Source organism: Tachypleus tridentatus, chromosome 11 (genome assembly GCF_004210375.1).
Source record: "Tachypleus tridentatus isolate NWPU-2018 chromosome 11, ASM421037v1, whole genome shotgun sequence".
Taxonomy (NCBI): Eukaryota; Metazoa; Arthropoda; class Merostomata; order Xiphosura; family Limulidae; genus Tachypleus; species Tachypleus tridentatus.
Window position 1 is genome coordinate 39165619 of NC_134835.1, and position 20807 is coordinate 39186425.

The 20807-nt window shown below is 33.0% G+C and overlaps 1 protein-coding gene across 1 annotated transcript in view; it reads right to left on the reverse strand.

Annotated features, from left to right (window-relative positions):
• LOC143231967 (uncharacterized) overlaps positions 1-20807 on the reverse strand; it is a 63843-nt gene that overhangs the window by 17739 nt on the left and 25297 nt on the right. Inside the window, exons 5-8 of the mRNA XM_076466872.1 lie at positions 13354-13407; positions 8771-8824; positions 6227-6283; positions 2333-2488 (exon numbers count right to left, since the gene is read on the reverse strand). Coding sequence (XP_076322987.1) covers positions 2333-2488; positions 6227-6283; positions 8771-8824; positions 13354-13407 — 321 coding nt within the window. The remainder of the gene's footprint in view (positions 1-2332; positions 2489-6226; positions 6284-8770; positions 8825-13353; positions 13408-20807) is intronic.

A 20807-nucleotide genomic window follows, 5' to 3' on the forward strand; every position in this document is an offset into this window, starting at 1 on the left:
GTTCACAAAACTTTCTGCGTTCACAGAATCATCTGCATCAATCTTTTCAATCAGAGTTTGGATTTGACTAGAATCCTCACAACAAACAACTTCTCCACAATCTCTGCCATTATCAAGAATAAATCCACGGTTTCGAAAGTACTTTATTATGCATTCATTTTTAACGCATTCGATTGAATGACTTAAAAATGGAATTGCATCTAACACGTCAATCTTCATGGTCGTTTCAGATGCTCTCTTACAGTCGTCCATGTTTGTAATAATATGCTGAAGCATTAATTTTCTGTATTTCAATTTTATACACTGTATAATTTCATTATCTAGTGGCTGTAGAACTGATGTTGAACATGGAGGTGCAAAGACTAAACGAACATTTGATAGTTGAACTTTTGGGTAACAAGCTACATTATCTAGGAAAAGGAGAATATTTTTTATTCCATTGTTTTGTTTAATTTGTTCAAAAATTCCTCGAATATAACACTTATAATCCACGCTTTATTATTCACTTTCCATTCCATAGGAAGTTGATTCTTCCTTAAATTTTTGAAACAGCACGGATATTCATTTTTACTTATTACCCGCGGTTTATCAAGTTTTCCATCAAAAAGTGCGACCAAAAGTACAGTCAATCGTACTTTCAAATAGCGACCTCTAGAATAATGACGGCAAAAAAAAAAAGAACAATATATTTAATCAATATTTGCTGTAACAAAATGTTCGAGAATTTATTAATATTTAAAAAAAATTTTAATTAAATGAGAAATTAATATTTAATCAAAAACATTTTTTCCGCCTTACTCAGGTTCTAATCCTACTTGTTGATAGATGAGGTAGGTAAAATATAGTTTTCTGTCCATGTTACGCAGGTTCCACCATATAGAGGGCCTTTTATAAGAGAAATCTTAAGATAATGCTGCAAAATTTTGATGTTTCCGGGTTGTGCAGGTTTTGCTGTATTATTTAGGTGCGTGAAACCTAATTATTGAACTTAGTGTCAAGAATACGAACTTCTAAATGTGTTTGATATTAAGTTGTCAGGAAGTTGAATTTGAAGAAAAATAACTGATTCCAAATAATGTATTAAGTAAAGTTTATTGCATAAAAACATTTTCTTCGAGTTAACATCTGACAAACAAACCGAGTAAATTTCTTGTTTAAAGATGAATGTTTTCTAACAAATCGATTTCCTCATGTGTTTCTGGTTGAAACAGCAACTGAAACTTTGCTAGTAATAGTCAAGAACATTTGTGCTTACTACTAAGAGAATAATAATAATAAAAATAATAAAAACATTTCCCGGAGCGCTTTACTTAAAAGTTCAGACCAATTCCTGAAGAGCATAGCAAACTTCTTGGCGAACCAAAACGTTTCTCTATACTACCAAAGTAAATACTGAAAATATTTCATAGCAAAAAGAATATCATTTGCTAAATATATCTACATCCAATATCCACAGAGCTCCTTACGTTTCTATTCTGTATAACAAATTTAGCTTTAGAGCTAATCTAAAAAAAACTGTTCGTAATGGAGGTCATATTTATCCTTCTGAAATTAGGCTGGTTAATAAAATGGAAGTACATATAAATTTATGTATTCATTAGCTACAATGTAATTGTTTTTTGAAAATTTCTGAGCGTAAAAAATATATATAAATTATTTATTATTGTTGTTTTTTTTTTTTTACTACGAATGCATATTTGCTTCCCGATCTCTGGTGGTTATTGATGTGTCAATAAAGGTGCGACTGTAATAAATTATTAACAATTCCAAATGATAATTTTGTTTTAAAACGACGAAATGGAAAACCACTGCCAAAAAATAGACTTTCTTGTATTGTTAGCTTGATTTTTTTTAGCGCGAAGCTACACAACGTACTATCTGCACTTGGTGTACCGCGGGAAATTGAACCTCGAATTTATGCAATATAAGTCTGTAAGCTTGTTTTGTTTTTGAATTTCGCGCAAAGCTACTCGAGGCTATCTGCGCTAGCCGTCTCTAACTTAGCAGAGTAAGACTAGACGGAAGGCAACTAATCATTACCACTCACCGCCAACTTTTGGGCTACTCTTTTATCAACGAATAGTGGGATTGACCGTAACTTTATAACGTCCCCACGGCTTAAAGAGCGAGCATGTTTAGAGATGTATTTAGATGTATATTCTAATACTATAAACTTAAAGACTGCTTTTATATTAATGTTGTTATTACTTAGCCGACACTGGGAGTTAAAACAGTGTCTTAGTACATAACCCTAATATTTCTTAATAGTTAAAAGACAAGAAATTTACTTACAGCAGTGAAACCAGATCATAACTGTTGTGTTGCTACTTACATCTAAGATTTCCTAATACTATGAATTTTGAATCACTCCTTCGCCAGATAAGTTTCGGAAGAGGATGCCCTGAAGCTGAACATTGGAGGCGGATGTGTTCTCCCTCCTGGACCACCAATGTGGACCTATTCTTAATGTCCACTATTGCTGGGGGTACTAGAAAATAAGTTACAAACATGATTATCAGACCTAATTCTTTACTTTTAACACAGAGATCACGAGTATGCACATTGTGCCAGATTTCTCTTTTCACTACCATTCATTCCATTCTAATGATCATTGGCACATAGAAAGACAGGAACAATAAAATACGTTGATAATCGAAAAGCTAAGCCTGCTAATCACGATGGATTTCTGGTCTACTTTTTACGGGATATATCTTCTTGTTCTCGTTTTATTCTCCGTCTTTTTGGTGTTGTTTTTTTTTCAATATTCTTATTAAATACTTAGTGATAGGTACTGGAATAGGTGAGACTTTTTTTTTCTCAAGTAAACCTTTGTTTGTTAAGTTTCTTAAACAATATTTGATTAAGACAGTTTGATGAACTATCTTGTATTGATACATGTTCTGATGTTTCAAACAAGAATCATTAACATACACATTAATAACTCGTTTTACTTTATTTTTTTGTTTTTGCTCATTCGTGAAAATTATTTGTTTTCAACAGAAACAAGAAAAAAATAAAATGACAAAAAATGAATAAAAATTCAGTAAGAAACTAAACTGATCCACCAGCTTCCAGTACTAAATATAATTACCAAAGTTTGTTCTTGTTGTTGTTGTTACTGCATTTACAATAAAGACACTAAATTAAATCTGAACAGTCACAACATAGTTTCCCAGATCTGAGGCATTAAGAAAGTTAATCTTCCAGAAAAGTTTCTCGGATCTGGAAATCAAGAAAACTGATACTCTAAATAAGTAAACTTAAATTTGTTATTTATTAAACTCTTTATTTTTTATATGCAAAAACGGCTCGTTTGGGTTGAGAAAATATTCGTTGGTTTAAATTATGTCTGAACTAGCATACCGCACACCACTATTAACAGTACACGCTCACACGATCGTTAAGAAACTAAGAAATTTAAACCAACTAATTATTAATAGAAGAAATGACATTTATTTTATTCAACAATGTAGAAAGGAACGACTAACCCCTAATTTTGTAAAGGTAAAACTTTCAAAAAATTTTAATACATGCACAAACATTATCCAAAATGTACAGAAAAAACTACTGAAAGCCATGTTGAACACAAAATACAAAGAACTACATGACTTACAAAAACAAAAAAATGAACCTAGACCATCAACTGGCATGCTGCATTAAACCAGAGATTTACGGACTTATACAACGAAACATAAACCAAATCAATACTAAGAACGACAGAGACAAAAAAGATCTGCCACAACAAAAAACTAGAAAAACTAAGATGCAAAAAACAGAAAAGACACCAAAACGACAAATCGTTGACTAACCTCATAATTAACAGATCCGACCGACAATTAAACACAGACGAGATACATCTACTCAACAAAGGACTCAACTTCGCAATAGCACCTAGGTACATTCCAACCATAGAAATCAAAACATGTTTAGAAGATCTAGCCAGGAGACTTGTGATACTTTCTACAGAGAACAAAAACAACCAACAGAAAGACGACAACTTAGATAATTTTAGTGACATCCAACAGCCAAACTTCCCAGGTAAAATTACAAATTTATATTTTCCAGAAACACCTAAAAACAACATCTTATACGATTTTTTCAAAGAATTTTCTCACAAAACCATCAACATAATTTCACAAAACAGAAAACTAAAAACAACCTTACAAAAAGAGACATTAATTCCATTAAAAACCTAAAACAAGACAAAAACATAAAAATTCTAAAAGCAGATAAAGGTAACGCTATAGTCATAATGAACACGAATGAATACATCCAAAAAATGAATAACATCCTATCAGACACGAACAAATTTAAACCAATACACACAAATCCAACAAAGACACACGTGATGCAACTGAACAAATTGCTACTACAAATGAAAAAAAGCCAACACAATTTCACAAACACTTTATTCCTACCTACGTAAAACCGACTCACGCACACCGCAAATATACGGCATCCCCAAACCTCATAAACCAGATTGTCCATTACGACCAATAATGTCCACATATGAATCGTTTAATTACAATCTTGGTAAATACATAGCATAGGCATTCTCCAAATATGTAACATCAGCCAGCTCATTCACCAAAGACTCTTTTAATTTCAAGTCTAATCTAAATCAACTTAATCATAAAGCCTTAATGGCCAGTTTCGATGTTATATCCCTCTTTACAGAAGTCCCACCCACTGAAGCCTGCAAGATAGCCTTAGAACTCTATATCCGAGACCCTAACCCAACTATAGACATTCCCAGTAACCAGTTAGCAACCCTCATAGAATTCACCACGATAAAGACAAACTTCATGTTCAACAACGAAAACTATATACAAACAAATGGCCTAAGCATGGGCAACCCAGTATCACCAGTTCTAGCCAATATTTTTATGACACAAGTTGAAACACAAGCAATTAACACAGCATTACATCCACCACTATACTGGTACAGATATGTAGATGACACGATTGCGGGATTCACATCTACAGAACACACATCTACACCCCAACATTAACTTCACATGTGAACAGGAAGAAAGCAATCAAATATTATTTCTTAACCTCAAAATTACAAGAACCGACACACAATTCAAAACAGAAATCCACCAAAAAATCACCCATACTGGACTATACATTCCTTGGGACTCAGCACATGAAACAAAACAAAAACTCAACATACTAAGAAACCAAATAAATACAGCCATAAAACTATGCTCACCAGATAAAATTAACGATGAATTAGACAAAATAAAACAATACTTCATCAACATCAATAAGTTTCCTCCACAAACCGTAGAAAACATTATACGCACACACCTTGACAGAAAGCAAAATCAACCAACTAAAGTAAATATATCTCACGAATCAAAAAATCACGAAACCATATACTGCTGTATACCATATATTCCTGACATCAGCAAACAAATAACCAACATTTGGCAAAAACTAGTAACAAAATATGACATTCCAGTTAATACCAAATTTATTCAAAAACCAGGCACAAAACTGAGGTCTATACTATGTAAAAACTACACTGACAAACACCACACCAACATTATTTACAAAATACAATGTGATAACTGCCACGACTTCTATATTGGAGAAACAAGTAGAAAAATGGAAACCAGATTCAAAGAACATAAAAAGTCACCTTCACACGTTTTCGAACACTGCAAGTCAAATAAACACAACATAACCATAGAAAACACTCAAATACTAAATAAAGAAACAAACGCAAAATTAAAGAAGCCTTACTTATACAACAACTTAAACCCAAAATAAACCAATATAAAGGAACGCCTTTATACCTATATTAATATAATAAAATAAATAAAATTGTATATTCAAACATCTAATACCGCCCTCTACATTCCGACACTCAGTTACACAACCCCTTTCAAACATGTGGTCAGCTTCCGGTCAGTTACCTCTTTCTTTGTGAACCTGACGATGACCGAAGAAGGTCGAGACGTTGTTCGCTCTTCAATGTAAAATATTTTCTCAACCCAAACGAGCCGTTTTTGCATATAAATTTCTCAACAAGTGGGTTTCTCGACATCACTGAAACTCTTTATTTGACCGTTATGTTTTCCATTATATTTAAATCATGGACAGTATCATATTTAAAGTATCTTTCTTATGTTCAGACAAAGTTAATGAAACACGTTTTTCCAATTGATATTTCCAATTTCATGTCAATTTACTTTTAGTAAAAATCCATAAAACTTACTTAAGAGTTTGCTTACTTCCTTGTTGTTTATTCTCCATGACTGAATTCCAGGAGTTCCTAAAGATTGGAATAAAAAACAAGTAGCGAAACATCACGAGATCGATTTCACATTGCTATATATATATATATCAGACAACAATTCTTTGTTTTGTGTGTGTGTACGAATAAGGACGATAAAGGAAATTATAGTTTATTTTACAATTATATGGAATTTAATACCAAAAATAAAAAATCTTAAAGTACCAAGGATAATAAATATTCTGAGACGAAACATCATAAAAGCCTCTAAACATTATCTCAGTTAATCTATAATTTAGCCCTATATAAAATTCAATGTGTGCTACGTCGTGACACGGCTGATTTCTCATAAAAGCCAAAATGCATTTAGCCAAGTAGAGTAGTTTGGTTAGTGTCTCCCATTCAGTGACGGAGATGCAACGGGGCCATGAGGAGTAGGTGTAGTGAAACCTTATAAGTGTAGTGAGCGTTGGCATAACAAGCCTAAAGTATAGACGCAGTGTGGAATCACCTATCCTAGAGCTTATTGTATAAAACTTATCATGATAATAAAAATATCGAATCAATTTTAAATTTGAATCGTTTGTGAATTAAGTTATTTTCTTTTGCATCACCAACGTTTTTAATAAAAAAGTAAACCGCTTTTATTTGCAAGCACTCTAAATAATGAAAGCAACAAATATTTTTTTTCCAGTTTTGTTGTTTACACATTCATCTTTACTTTCAGTGCATAGACTAACGACAATACATTGTATTAGGTTATTTTTGGAACATGTGTTATCAAAACGAACTGTCTTTTCTATATATTATAGGTTGTTAATTTGAATATTGACCAATAATTATTCTTTGAATACGCCACGAATTCACTTCATGATGATCTTAATGTTGATTGGCTCATTAAGGAATTTAAGGACGGTTGACTGCCTCAACCAGACGTTTCTGCTTTTTGTTTGTCAAGTTTGATTTCACAAAATTGATTTACGTCACTTAGCTACGAACGTGGGGTGGTGGTGGTAATGTTTGCCTCGCTATTTTTAAGGGTCTATACGCTAGTGCGTCTTAATAAAAAGCGTGATTAACTTTCTGATGTTAAACTTTAAAAATAATTTTATCCTCAGGTTGTAAAATGTCCAATTACTAAGAACAAAAATCTAATGTGAAGCCTGTTAAACATTCTAATACAGAAGAGCTTATAATATTCTTGTAATAGTAAAAAAAAAGCCTACTCGTACTTGCTAACAAATATCATACTATGATGAACTGGAAACTTAGGATTCGGATTCTCTATCTCAACCAGACTGGAAAATAAAGCTCTTTATCTAAAGAAACTTTATATCTCTTTACTTTATAAGAGGCAACACAATAGGAATTACATCACAACACACAAACACTTTACTGTTCTTGTTATATCGAAGGACGGTTTGAAGCATTCGAAATTTTCACTAAACATAAACATACATTATTCATGTCCTAATTAGCTTTAGATCTCATAAAACAACTTATAAATTATGTGCCTTCGATTGTTACGAGTGTGAAATAAAGCCACTTCAGATAAATATATTTTTCGAAAAAGGAAATTCATAAAAGTCACACACGTCAAGGTTCACGTAATCTCATAGAATCCCCAAATTTTAATTCACTGCTTTTATCTTTCTTAACATTTTTAGAAAACCAAGTTTGTTCAGGGATTTAATTGAGGATTCAAGCCATTAGCGTTCCTGGGATTCTGACTAGAATATCAAAGTTGACCACAAGAGGGTATTCCACCTATTTCAAAATCAAAATTTAACCTCTAGTCTTATCAATTTTTTAAAACTTGTATAGTGTAAAGAAAAATACAGTACATAAAATACGATGTAATATATTTAACCAGTTTAACACCTGAAAACAAACACGATAATTCTCTATTGGATCTTAAACATAATAAGTATTCCAATACATCAGAATTTTAGTAGAAAACATTTCACTGGACAAAGAGATAAAATATTCATTACCTAAATAGGCAGAAGTGTTAAACTGTGTAATAAAGATATTTATCATTTTTAGTTTTTTATTAGGTACTTTTTATTATGAGGATTATTTTACGTAGCTTATGAATTTAATAGTACCCTAAATCTCCGAAGTGGACCGAACCTCGTGTGATGTTATTAAGATTACTGCCGAAAACTGGCTAAGAAATAAAATATTGAACTGACGAATCAATGCATAGTAATTGTCAAAATTGGTAACGATATATGAAATTAGCCGTGTTCCTTACTGTATTAAGTCTTGGTCCTGGTCTTCGTAGAAAAAGATCCCAGTGATCAGAAGTTAATGATAACGGAAAGTTAAAACATGACTTACGAAGTCTGAATATTTTATTTCTTACTCTAAATCGCTGTGTGTTTATGTTCTTTCTATACACTTTTTTTTTTTCCAGAATTGAAGTTTAAAGTTGCGGATAAACGAAACTTCCAACAGTGTCTGAACAATTTATTTATTCTTTCACATAGTGAAACAATCATAGAATAATGAAAGGACACCTACCGGGCTTTCCAGGTGTACCTGGCTCTCCCTTTCTTCCTCGAGGACCTGGTAGACCTGTGGGGACGTGACAAGTACAAGATACAAACACACATAAAATCTATAATTCAATGTCAGTGTGAGGTAGTTAACATAATGAAAGTAAAAATATTAATAGTTTATCTCTTGACGTTATAAATTTACACAGCCTGAGGTAACACAACTCTTAATGTTGTCATATTATAGATATTTTACGAACAATAAACTACCTCGTAATGTTATCAAATTCTACACGCCCTAAGATAACAAACCACCTCTTAATGTTTTAATAAATTACTTCGTTATGTTATCAAACTATACACAGTTTTCTGAGAAGAATACATCACTTGGTAACGTAATAAAATTATTGGCGTTCAAGAATATAGACTGACTCGTTGCAGTACAAAACTATACAGAGTCTAAGAACAAGAAATCATCTCGTTATGTTATCAGATATCAACAAAATTATTTTAACATGATAGCAACAGACGTCAGAATGCTGAAGAGGGAAGGTGAGACGCAGGTGCCCCTAATAATTAAATTAGTGGCTCCGAACATCAATGGGGTTTCACAACAATTCTGTATTTAGCCCTTCTTCAGTCGGCTGGCAAAATAAAATTTTAAACAGTACGCTGTTTGTATAATGCCTGTATTGGTTATTATCTGAAATATCCGTATTGTTTGTATAGCTGACGATTTTGTAATAGATAGCAAACAATTTAATTTGTGTATACAATACAGTAGTTACTATTGTGAGAGATTATTTAATAGTGTTTTAATGCGTTTTAATTAGTTGCCAGGAATATTTTATTCGTTTCTAACTGCACCTCCCTACAGGAAACACAGTTAACCTGTTTGTTTGTTTTGGAATTTCGCACAAAGCTACTCGAGGGCTATCTGTGCTAGCCGTCCCTAATTTAGCAGTGTAAGACTAGAGGGAAGGCAGCTAGTCATCACCACCCACCGCCAACTCTTGGGCTACTCTTTTACCAACGAAAAGTGGGATTGACCGTCACATTATAACGCCCCCACGGCTGGGAGGGCGAGCATGTTTAGCGCGACCCTCGGATTACGAGTCGCGCGCCTTACGCGCTTGGCCATGCCGAGCCATAACACAGTTAACCTATAGCAATATATATATATATACCTATTCAACCGTAACTGAGTTTAATTTATCCTACTGCTAATATTCTACTACACTGTGTGCCTAGAACATTATGTAGTGATGATAGAAATGTTTCCCTTACTAATTTTGTTTGCATTTTTTATGAAAGATTGTTATTAGCCATCCATACGTTTACTTCCGTTTGTTTACTTGTTAACATCAGGCTGGGCTCAAAGATAAAAAAAAAAAGAAAGAGGGTTACTAGATAAATTGTTCTAAAATGTTTTTTTGTGTAGCACAAAACTACACAATGGGCTATATGTGCTCTGCCCACCTTGGGTATTAAAACCCTGCTTCTAGAGTTGTAAGTTCACAGGCATGCCGCTGTGCCACTGGGGGAGCTTTTTAAGTGAATTTTATATGTATTTATATAATTCATGCATTAGTCTGGACAGTATCGTCGTTGAATAAACTGAAGATAATTTATAGTCGGAAATCCCCTCTCCAGTTATGCAATCTGAAGAGATAAAACCAATGTTTAAAAAAATCCATTAGTTATGTTTTTTATTTAGGTGGAATTTCCTACTGTGGAAGTCTTTTGATGTGTATCCATTTGGATCACCAAAGTATATACTTTTACATATATGATACCCTTAAAACTATAAATTAAATAAAAACACTTAAGTTAAATATACCGATGAAACGTTCTTCATCATTTTTAAGATTAAATGTTTAGAGCAAACTAAAGAACACAGAGCAATACAGCCGAGATAAAAAAGATAATACCACTAAGATCTTCCTTATTATATCTATGACTAAGGAGTTTCTATATTGTTTCTAATGCTTCGTGACAAAATAAATTATCTAAATTGATGGGTTGCTTGTAAACTTCTGAGATTTACTTTTTAAATTAACGTCTCAGTCCACTTGAATGAAACTGTTTCTTCTCACGTCTAGCTAGACTTAATGTTGTTTTTACTGTTGAACAAATAACAAGATATAATGTAAGACAATGCTTGACGTGAAACATAACATTGTCATTATCGCTCTTTAAGTTCTTGTTAATGCAGTCTTAAACTCAATTTCATCGTTTTCTCTTATTTATCATATAATCTCTGACTCAATGACAACAGAAGAGGTGGGGTATTTCATGGGAACCACATCCGCCATTTAGTTTTTGTTGTTTTTTCTCCTGAAAATCAACAGACATATGTATAAATCTATAGGTGTACACCTATCGATAACTGGATAACATTCATATACATTATGACTGTTTTTTGTTGTTTTTTTGCCAGTGGTATGATTAGATTTCGCGTGAACTCAAATCCTCACTACGGTTTTTAGACTTTCCCAGAACATTGTCATCTGAGGGGTCCATTTTTGTTTAAGCCCATAAATCAACAAATTGGTCATATCCGATACAAAAGTAAAGGTACCATTTTATTACGCCTATTCTAATGCCTTACGGCCCAGCATGGACAGGTGATTAGGGCGCTCACCTCGCAGACTGATGATCGAGGGTTTGAATCTCCGTCACACCATAAATGTCCTCCTTTCACCCGAGGGCATTATAATGTGCAGTCAATCTCACTATTCGTTGGTAAAAGGGTAGCCAAAAAGTTGGCCATGGGTGGTGATGACTAGTTGCCTTTCTTCTAGTCTTACACTACTAAACTAGGGACGGCTAGCACAGATAGGCCTCGTTTAGCTTTCCGCGAACTTCAAAACAAACCAAAACCGACTAATTTAAAGCCAAGTAAACTACCGGATATTAACTTCGAACGATATTTCGGAGATGTAAACACAAAACCATGCGCTTGTTTAAGCCGAAATACTCTTGCTGACATTAATCTTTGCCTAACTAACTCCGTAAACAATATCATATTTTTGGATGCTCCCCCCCTCTTTCCAAGGAAGGAAAAAGAATCTAAATAAAATATCGAAGTTCTAAAGACATCTTACGTGTTTACAGGTGATTACATTAAAGTGTTTACTTATTCATGTGAATGTACTTGCATGCTAAAGGGCTTATGAATTCTTAAGTGGGTAGTACTTAAAATCTCGTGATTAATAATCATTTAGGGCTAATGATGAAGCTAAGTACGTCACTGCTAACGTTAATTAGTAAGCACAAAAAATGACCTAATATTGGAATGACACAAGCCAAGCTAATACAAGGCTGTCCGTTTAAAATGAAATTTGAACCAGAAATGTTGTAAGAATCTTTTTTCCAAACAATACCACAAATCTCTTACAATATACAGTATACTATTCCAAGCTTTATAAGAAATTACGAAAGGTGAACATTATACTTAAAGTAAATGGATCTTAGTTTGTGTGTGGCTTCTACGACGCGAATAAAAAAAGAAAAAGAAAAAATAATGATTTGTTAGTCAACTTAGCGAATACAATCCCGTGTCGACTTTCTTAACAAAACGTTAAAACTAATGTTTTAATGACTCTTAATTGGCAAAGATTGATTGTTTGCTAAATTTCACGCAAAACTACTCTACAGCTGTCTGCTCTAGCCATCTCTAATTTAAAACTGATAGACTAGAAGATAGACAGATAGTTAATATAATCGAACACCAACTGTTTGGCTATCCTATAATAAGGAAAAGCGCAGATAGCCCTCGAATAGCTTTGCGCGAAATTCAAAACAAACAATAATAAGGAAAATGTAATTGACCGGCTGAAAAAACGAACATGTTCGGTGATGAGATACGAACCCATTCTGTGGGCCATGCCAGGTCCAATTGCCAAGAAAACGAACAGTTAAAAACATTTAACCGTGATATTACGAATTATATTTCACACCAACAAACCAATTCTTAGTTTATATTGATTAGTCAACTACTCAAACATTCTAATTATTTTGAGAAAGTCCTTCAGGTGAGGAATGTCACACAGCAGCACTCATGGGCTTAATTGTGTATATACTTAACTGTAAGCAGGCACGTGCTGCTATTATCACGTCATCGATTTCTTTTAAAAACCGACACATTCACCCAATTTATACTAAAACAGAAACTAGTCGTACACCGCTTTAAATTGTCATTCGATATTACCGAACATGATAATATGTATATTTAAATAACCCTCCAAGAAGAAATATATGTTTTCTCTTATTAACTACAATTTGCAATTCGTTCATTTGTTCCTTGTTAAGCTCAGAGCTGCACAATGAGCTATCTGCGCTATACACGCGTAAGGATCGAAACCGAATTATATTATTTCACGTTCCTGAGCTTACCTCTGAGCCACGGACGAGAGATAATAATAATGAGAGAAAAAAATATATATATACACACACTCACACACGTAAATATATATATATGTATATATCAGCTCACAATCTTCTCGAAATGTTTTGAAAAGATTTAATACTTTAAACAAACACCCCACTGAACAATTTTTTACAATCATTTTCAAAATAGAGCACTAAAGATATAAGTTATCTTACCAGTTGGACCAGTTTTCCCTGGGGGTCCTTTAGGGCCTTGAGCTCCAGGTGCACCTGAATAAACGTAGTTAAATAAGTGTGTTATATGTTACTATGTTTTATCTAAGGGTTTTAATTTATTTATTGATTTGTTTGCTCGAAAGAAATTTTTTTTTTTAATTTCCCAAAGGATTAACTGAAACGCTTATTTAATATTCTATTATATAAACTTTTGTCTATTACAAAAAACAAAACAAAAGAAAAACTGTAATTTATTGACGCTGTAACTACCTGATATTGGTTATACACATCTTGATATTCAAACTAAAATATAAACACAGGGGTATTAGGATTTGGAGGGGGAGAGATAATGAATTCACTTGTAACGTTGGCCAAAAGACTAAATAATGTTAAACTGTTTGTTAAAATCAAAAGTATCTGAATTTGTTGATTTGAGAAGTCCCCTCCCCAATAAAGGATGTCTACTGGTTACAAAATTACCTAAGCTGGTTGACGTGTACTGACTGAGGTCAAATAGTTTCAAATATGACAGTTGCTTTTTGTAGCTTTTCATTCTACATGGGTAGCACTGAAAAGTTGAGACTAGGCGAACATTTCACAATTTTGGAAATAGGGTGATATTTATTTATAGGTTAATTCTTGAACATAAATAATCCATAACTCTTAGAATGCTTTATGTTATGGAAGATTTGTTTTCCAAACTTTGCTTGATATAATCTAAATTAGATATCTGTTCCAAATTCGAGTAACTTTTGTGCAATAGTTTCTTCCTTTTAAAATATTAAGTATATTAATTTATTAACCAAGTGGCAATGTGACGTCTATCTGACGAAAGTCGCCCGGAACCATTACAGTGCTTATTATTTCAGTGCTAAAAGACAGTTTTATGAGATAAGTATCAGCACTTTGTAAAGCGTTGTGTAAGTTCATGATAATGAGAAATTCACTTAACCTGTTAACCTGAAGATGACCTGAGAAGGTCGAAATGTTGTTCTGTGCTTTATTAGAATAAAACTTTTATCAACCATACCAACTATCTTTAGAATACGTCGTGTATATTAATATGATTCCTAATTACTGTTAATAGCACATGTTTAATTCTTTACTTAGACTTATCGCTGATGTTTAACGTACTTAGTTTGGGTTTTGAATATATTAAAAGTACACTTTTGAGTTTATTAACACCAAGGAAACATTATTAGTATAATATCTATGGAAGTAGATAAGGGAGGCTGCTATAGACGTCGTATACACATATTTTATCTTTGTTTTATTCCATCTTCAACACGAGGTTTCCCTTGATAAAAAAAAAAGAAAGTAATCCGATTCAAACACAGCGTGAAGACGGAAGTGATTTTTTTTTCTAGAGCAAATAAATGTTAAGAAACAATTTTGCTGTTCTATTAAATGAAACAGTCTGAAGACTTACTATAAATCCGCGCGTATCTTCTCAAGCGTGGTAGAACAAACTAATATGAAAAGTAATAAGTTAGTATGTTATTACACAATAAATAAAACCTCTATATCCGAGAGAGAGATTACTTCTCCTGTTTTATAATTTATTTCTAAGTCCTAGTAATAAAGATATAGAACAAAAATGAGATTAAATACTGTACAATGTTTACTTTAAAAGTAATAGGATTCTGCGACTTTTCAACAGAAACAGAAAACATTAAAATGACCAGCCAATCATGTGGAATTACACTATGTAACACAAATCTTGTTCCTGGATATTTATTTTATTAGTGTTAGTGTTATTTCTTAATTGCGTATGTTGTAAAAGTACAGAAATGGCCGTTATTCCCTTCAAACTTTACTTTTGTGACCTGGATAATGAAATTTAGAAATTAACCTATTTTCTATGTAAAAACGGGCAAATTTGCACATTTTCATTTACATAAGGTCCGTATAAAACAACATATGAATCAAGATTTACATGTATTTATACTAAAGTTATACAAAAATGTTTAGAAGTGAGTAGTTTTTCGAGATTTGCGACTGTAATGTAACTCACTTTCACGTATCAGCCCCCAAATATAGTGTCCCATCATGTTTTCGTTATACGCTCCCAGGTCACAAAAGCAAAGTTTGAAGAGAAAAATAGATCTTTTCCATTTATTTTAGGCACAAGCAACTGGGAAATAACACTTTCTGTCCAGGAACAAGAAAAAGTAAAAATTTTATTACATAGTGTTATCTGAATACATAAGCTGCAAAAACCGATGACTAGTATTACTACATACATTGTGCCTAAACTCTATATGATTGGCTAAGAATGCAGTTGCTATGGATACAAAACTAATTAAGTATTATATCCGTACATTTTTTAATCCAATGCGTATTTTATTGCGTAAGTTATTCAACTAAGCAAAGCAGTACCAAACATTCATCAACGAACTATACTGTTTTGTTATAGATGTACAGTAGTAATTTTCTTTTATTTCGCTCACAAGTTTTTGTTTTAGCATTTTTAAATGAAACATAATAAAGAAGGAAGGCTGAGACGTGGTTTACCTTTTCTGATATTTCTGTTATGTCTATTATATTCAAGGTAAATACTAGTTCAGAAGACAGAGCTGACATATCCACTCAACAGTTGGTGTAGTTTTAGTGTTAACTGAGCAGTTTAATAAGACCCTCTTTTAATACAGGACTGGACCGTTTGTCATCGCTATTACAGCATGGACCCAGCGTGACATAAATGTCTTGTACAATTGTATTCCAAGGGAAGAAGAGCACCATCTTCAGATGTGAGGTGAGGATTATATTTCACTTTTATAATTCAGTCCAAATATGCTCAAACTAATTGAAGTCCCCGAGATGAATGATATCAATGACATCCTCTGTTAATTAATCAATTTTGGGCAATATAGGTGAATACTTGCAGTATTGACTTGGGATAAATATTGTTCAGCCAGGTGGAAATGCGGAGTAGAAATGATAAGCAACAATGATTAGACTGGTTGTTATTCCCCTTTATAAAGGACCTAAAGGACTCAGCCCCACCATGACAAACCTACCCTACACCATTACACCAACTCCAGTACTGTCATGAAAACAAAAACAAAGTGAAATATTTCACGAACTGTTTACATGTTCTTTACATGTCTGTTTACATATTCGGGCATCAAAAAAGTGGTAAAACACAGTTCATCAGATGATGTCATTAATTTATTTTTACACAGTTTTCGCTACAGTCCAAGCCCTATTAAAGCCGTACTTAGCTGTATAAATTCGAGAAACGAGTGGCCAAATTTCTTTCCTTTCGATTACCAATGTTAACATATGTGGTGTCAGATAACCACGTTGTATCTACACATACATCTACATCCACTAATATACCCCTTTCACTGTTGGAGAGACTCTTCCCGTTAAATCTATTTTGTCCATAGAATTAAATGAAATATTCTGCGAATATATGAGTGAAAGCTATATTAAAGTAGTAGTAAGAAATTAACTAACCCACTGCAAGCAGTAGCTATGTGTAAAGTCACAGTGTAAGAACAAACGCGATTTCTAAGCAAATAATTCCTGTTAAAAATCAAATGTAAACAGCTACATTCACACGGTAGTTCAAAATAATTTAATAACAAATGAAAACAGGTATATTTAGATGCAGTGTGTATAAAGAAAAACATAGATTGAAAAGAAATAAACATAACTGTTTGTTTGTTTAGAATTAAGCAAAGAGCGAAACGATAGGCTATCTGTGCTCTGCCCACCACGGATATCGAAACCCGGTCTGCAGCGTCGTTAGCCCGCAAACATACTGCTGTGCCACCGGGAGGCATATATATAATTACAATTATCAAAATGAATAAACCTGGGTTCATAGTTCGTTAGATTTACTTCTCAGAACGACGTAGCGTTTGTGTAGACTTCAAAGTAACACAAACAACCCATTTTTCCAAGCTCGAAATTCATTCTAGAGGAATTAAACTATAAAATATTAACGTTATAATGGATCAAGTGTGGCCTAGTAATTAATGTGTCGTTTTGTGAACTTAATGATCTCTGGTTTGAGTCCCGTTGTCTAAGAAAAACAAACTTGCTCCGTTCTTTGGGGCATTAAGTAGGTTGTGAGAGAAACGGTTAAATTATGTTATTTGATTAGAGTTGACAGTGGGGCGTTTTAGTTAGCTGCCACCTCACTTTTAATTTCTCAACTCAAAATTCTGGACGACTGGTGCAGGTGACGTTTCTGTAGCAAAACAAACTTATTAATGTCATATTCACGTACGTTAATTAGCTTGATTACAATCAATCGGTGCTACTGGAATTGCATTGGAGCAGAAGTAAACTGAAAACGAATTCAAAATAAAGAAAGTGCCTCCAATTAAAATTACAATAACTTTTTAGTTGACAAGTCTTATTACCTGAGTCCTAGTGAATATTTGACAGTTATTTCATATTTAGCAAATAGTCGTTATGGATTTGGTAATGAATGGTGTCAACAGTTATATTAAGGTCAAATTAATGCTTAAAATACGTAATAAATATTTTATAACAACTTTAGTTGTCTTAACGACTAGAAGTCTATTAGTCTTTTGAGGTTCATACGTTAGCCTGTAATTTTTATAAACGTATTGCCATGTCACGAGTGTTCTTTAACTTAGGAAGACTAGTATCGGTATGATAAAAAAAAGCAACGTATTTTTATTTTAGATGAAAAATTATATTAGATATACTTAGATAATCCACCAGTGTTTATTTATTTGCAGGCCCGGTATGGCCGGGTGGTTAGGGCGCTCGACACGTAATCTGAGGTTCACGGGTTCGAATACCCGTCACAACAAACATGCTCGCCCTTTCAGCAGTGGGGGCGTTATAATGTGACGTTCAATCTCACTATTCGTTGGTAAAAGAGTAGCCTAGGTGTTGGCGGTGGAAGGTGATGATTAGCTGCCTTCCCTCTAGTCTTACACTGCTAAAAGAGGGAAGGCCATCGCAGATAGCCCACGTGTAGCTTTGTGCGAAAATTACAAACAATCATTTATTTGCTGTACGTTTTGATTTGTTACATGAAAAACTTTTTTTCAAGTTCAACTAAACTGTTGTTTTTTAACAGTACAGAAATCGAAACAAACGGAATAGCAGAATTGCAGACAAAAAATAAAAGTAGGATGTGGACAGATATTGTTAAAGGTTTGATCGAGAGCCATGCTAGCAAATTGTTATTACTCGACTGAAGTTGATGACAGAATAATTCATCGATGCATCCTCGGCGTGGCTCATCCAGTTCAGTAAAAACCACGGTGAGATTCATTTGTCATTCTGAATTTAACACGTAAACGTTGGCTTCGATATCTGTAGAAATGACGAACCAGTAAGCGGCTGAATCTGTTAATGATACGTCTTACGTCACTTTGTCTACTTTTATCAGACATTGATAATAGAGTGACGACCAAGACAACGTGTTCAGCTGCAACTGAGGGTTGTTATTATGGCGAAAGAAGTCTCTCAAAGAAAACGAAAAACATCTTTCGCTAACAGTGAAAAATAACTGTCTAGTGAAAGAAATTTCACACTTTTATAATATTGTCTTTTATGGTAACATTAGTCCTATCAGAAATTAGGCTATTAAAGTTTATATTCCCAAGAAGTTTTTGAATTTCATAACCGTTTTTTGTTTGTTTGTATGTATATATTTGTTTAAATAATTTGAAGAGCTCATTCGTCAACCACTTACAAACTGTCAAGTGCATAACAAAAGCCGTTATTGAAAATGAACGAACATAATGACTATTTTGTTCACCAATAAGTTAATAAATAGATATCAGGTTGTTATTTGTAACAAGCGATTCCTCGAATGCGTCTTAAATGTTTGTAAAATAAAACGTTGTAATTTGTTTTGTTTGTAGTTAAGCACAAAACTACACAATGGGCTATCTATGCTCTGCAAACCACGAGGATGAAAATCTTGTTCCAACCTTTGTATGTTCGCAGACATACCGCTGTGCCACTCGGAGGCGAAATGTATTAAATATCAAAGTCAAAATAAAACTCACTAAACTTTTGACGATTTACTACTTTTACAACACATGAAACACGTAATACGCAATCATTTTAAATGATTGACTGTGTACGTAGCTGTCCAGCTGTCTATGTGAACATTTGTAATAAGCGAGCGGAGGATTTGGCCACACTGTCTTTCTAACTTACCAGATTTTCATGTTTTATCTGTCTATAATACTCTATATGTTCAACAACTATCCAATTAACTCAAGATCGTGAAGTATTGGCAACCTTTCATATACCTTAACCGAAGCATGCCAAGAAATTAGTCCTCGAACAACAAAGATACTGGAAGGAATACCATTTTAGTAAGCTTTATTGTAGCTGCCTTCCGTATAGTACCAAAAATCAATTTTATAACGTGTAACAATAGAAAACTAGGTATCTAAATGTTGTTTACAAAAACAAATGTCAACCGTACTGTCATAAAATAAAATACAAGATTATCCATAGTACTTTGAAAATGAATTATTTGTCCGTATTTCGTGTTTTTCCACTTGATGAGGAAATATACGAATACGCACACGTACGCCCCACTTGTAATGTTTTTAGCAAAGTAAATATCATAAAAGTACCATATTTAACGTCTATAAATTGGTATAAAATGTTTTATAATAGTCATTTTTAGCAGTTATCGATGCTGGTCTACTTCGTAAAGCGTAGTTACGAATTTCTATTTATTGTCAATAGTTTATTCTTGTCTGTCAATAGCGCAGAAACTGTTTAAACTAAATATTTTGATAAATTATTCATGAGTTTAATATTACAAACCTTTAGAAATTTAGATTTGAAATTACTAACATCTTTTGCAATAACTAAATTTTGCCTTTCATACAAAAGAGTGAAAATGACTTGAACGAACAAAACATTACTTAAAAATTAATGTCAGTATTTTAATAAAAGAAGGGTTAGCAGTTATTATTATTGAAAATATAAAACTTAGTTTTAATCTAATAGCGCCATGATGAATTTAGTTAAATATATAATAAATAGTTTTGCTTGTTTGTTTGTTGCTAAGCAAGTTGCACAACAAGCTCTCTGTGCTTTGCCCCAACGGGTATCGAAACCCGGTTTTTAGTGTTATTAACCTTACCGGTAAGTCATTAAGGTATCTAATTAAGAGACATCCAAATTTGTTTTGAAAAGTTACAATCTGATCGTTTACTGCAAACGTTTTATCCGTTTCTGATAGGAAAACATCAGTTTTTAGTAAGTTCTGTCTCAAACCAATAACTTATTTGTATCAGTGTAACAATATTTTACTTTATCTTTTAGCAAGTTTTGCCTAAAATTAATAATTTATGTGTATTAATGTAACAATATTTTACTTTAGTTTTTAGTAAGTTTTGTCTGAAGCTAATAGTTTATTTGTATCAGAGTCACAATATTTTACTTAAGTTTTTTGTAAGTTTTGCCTAAAGATAATTTTTGTGTATCGA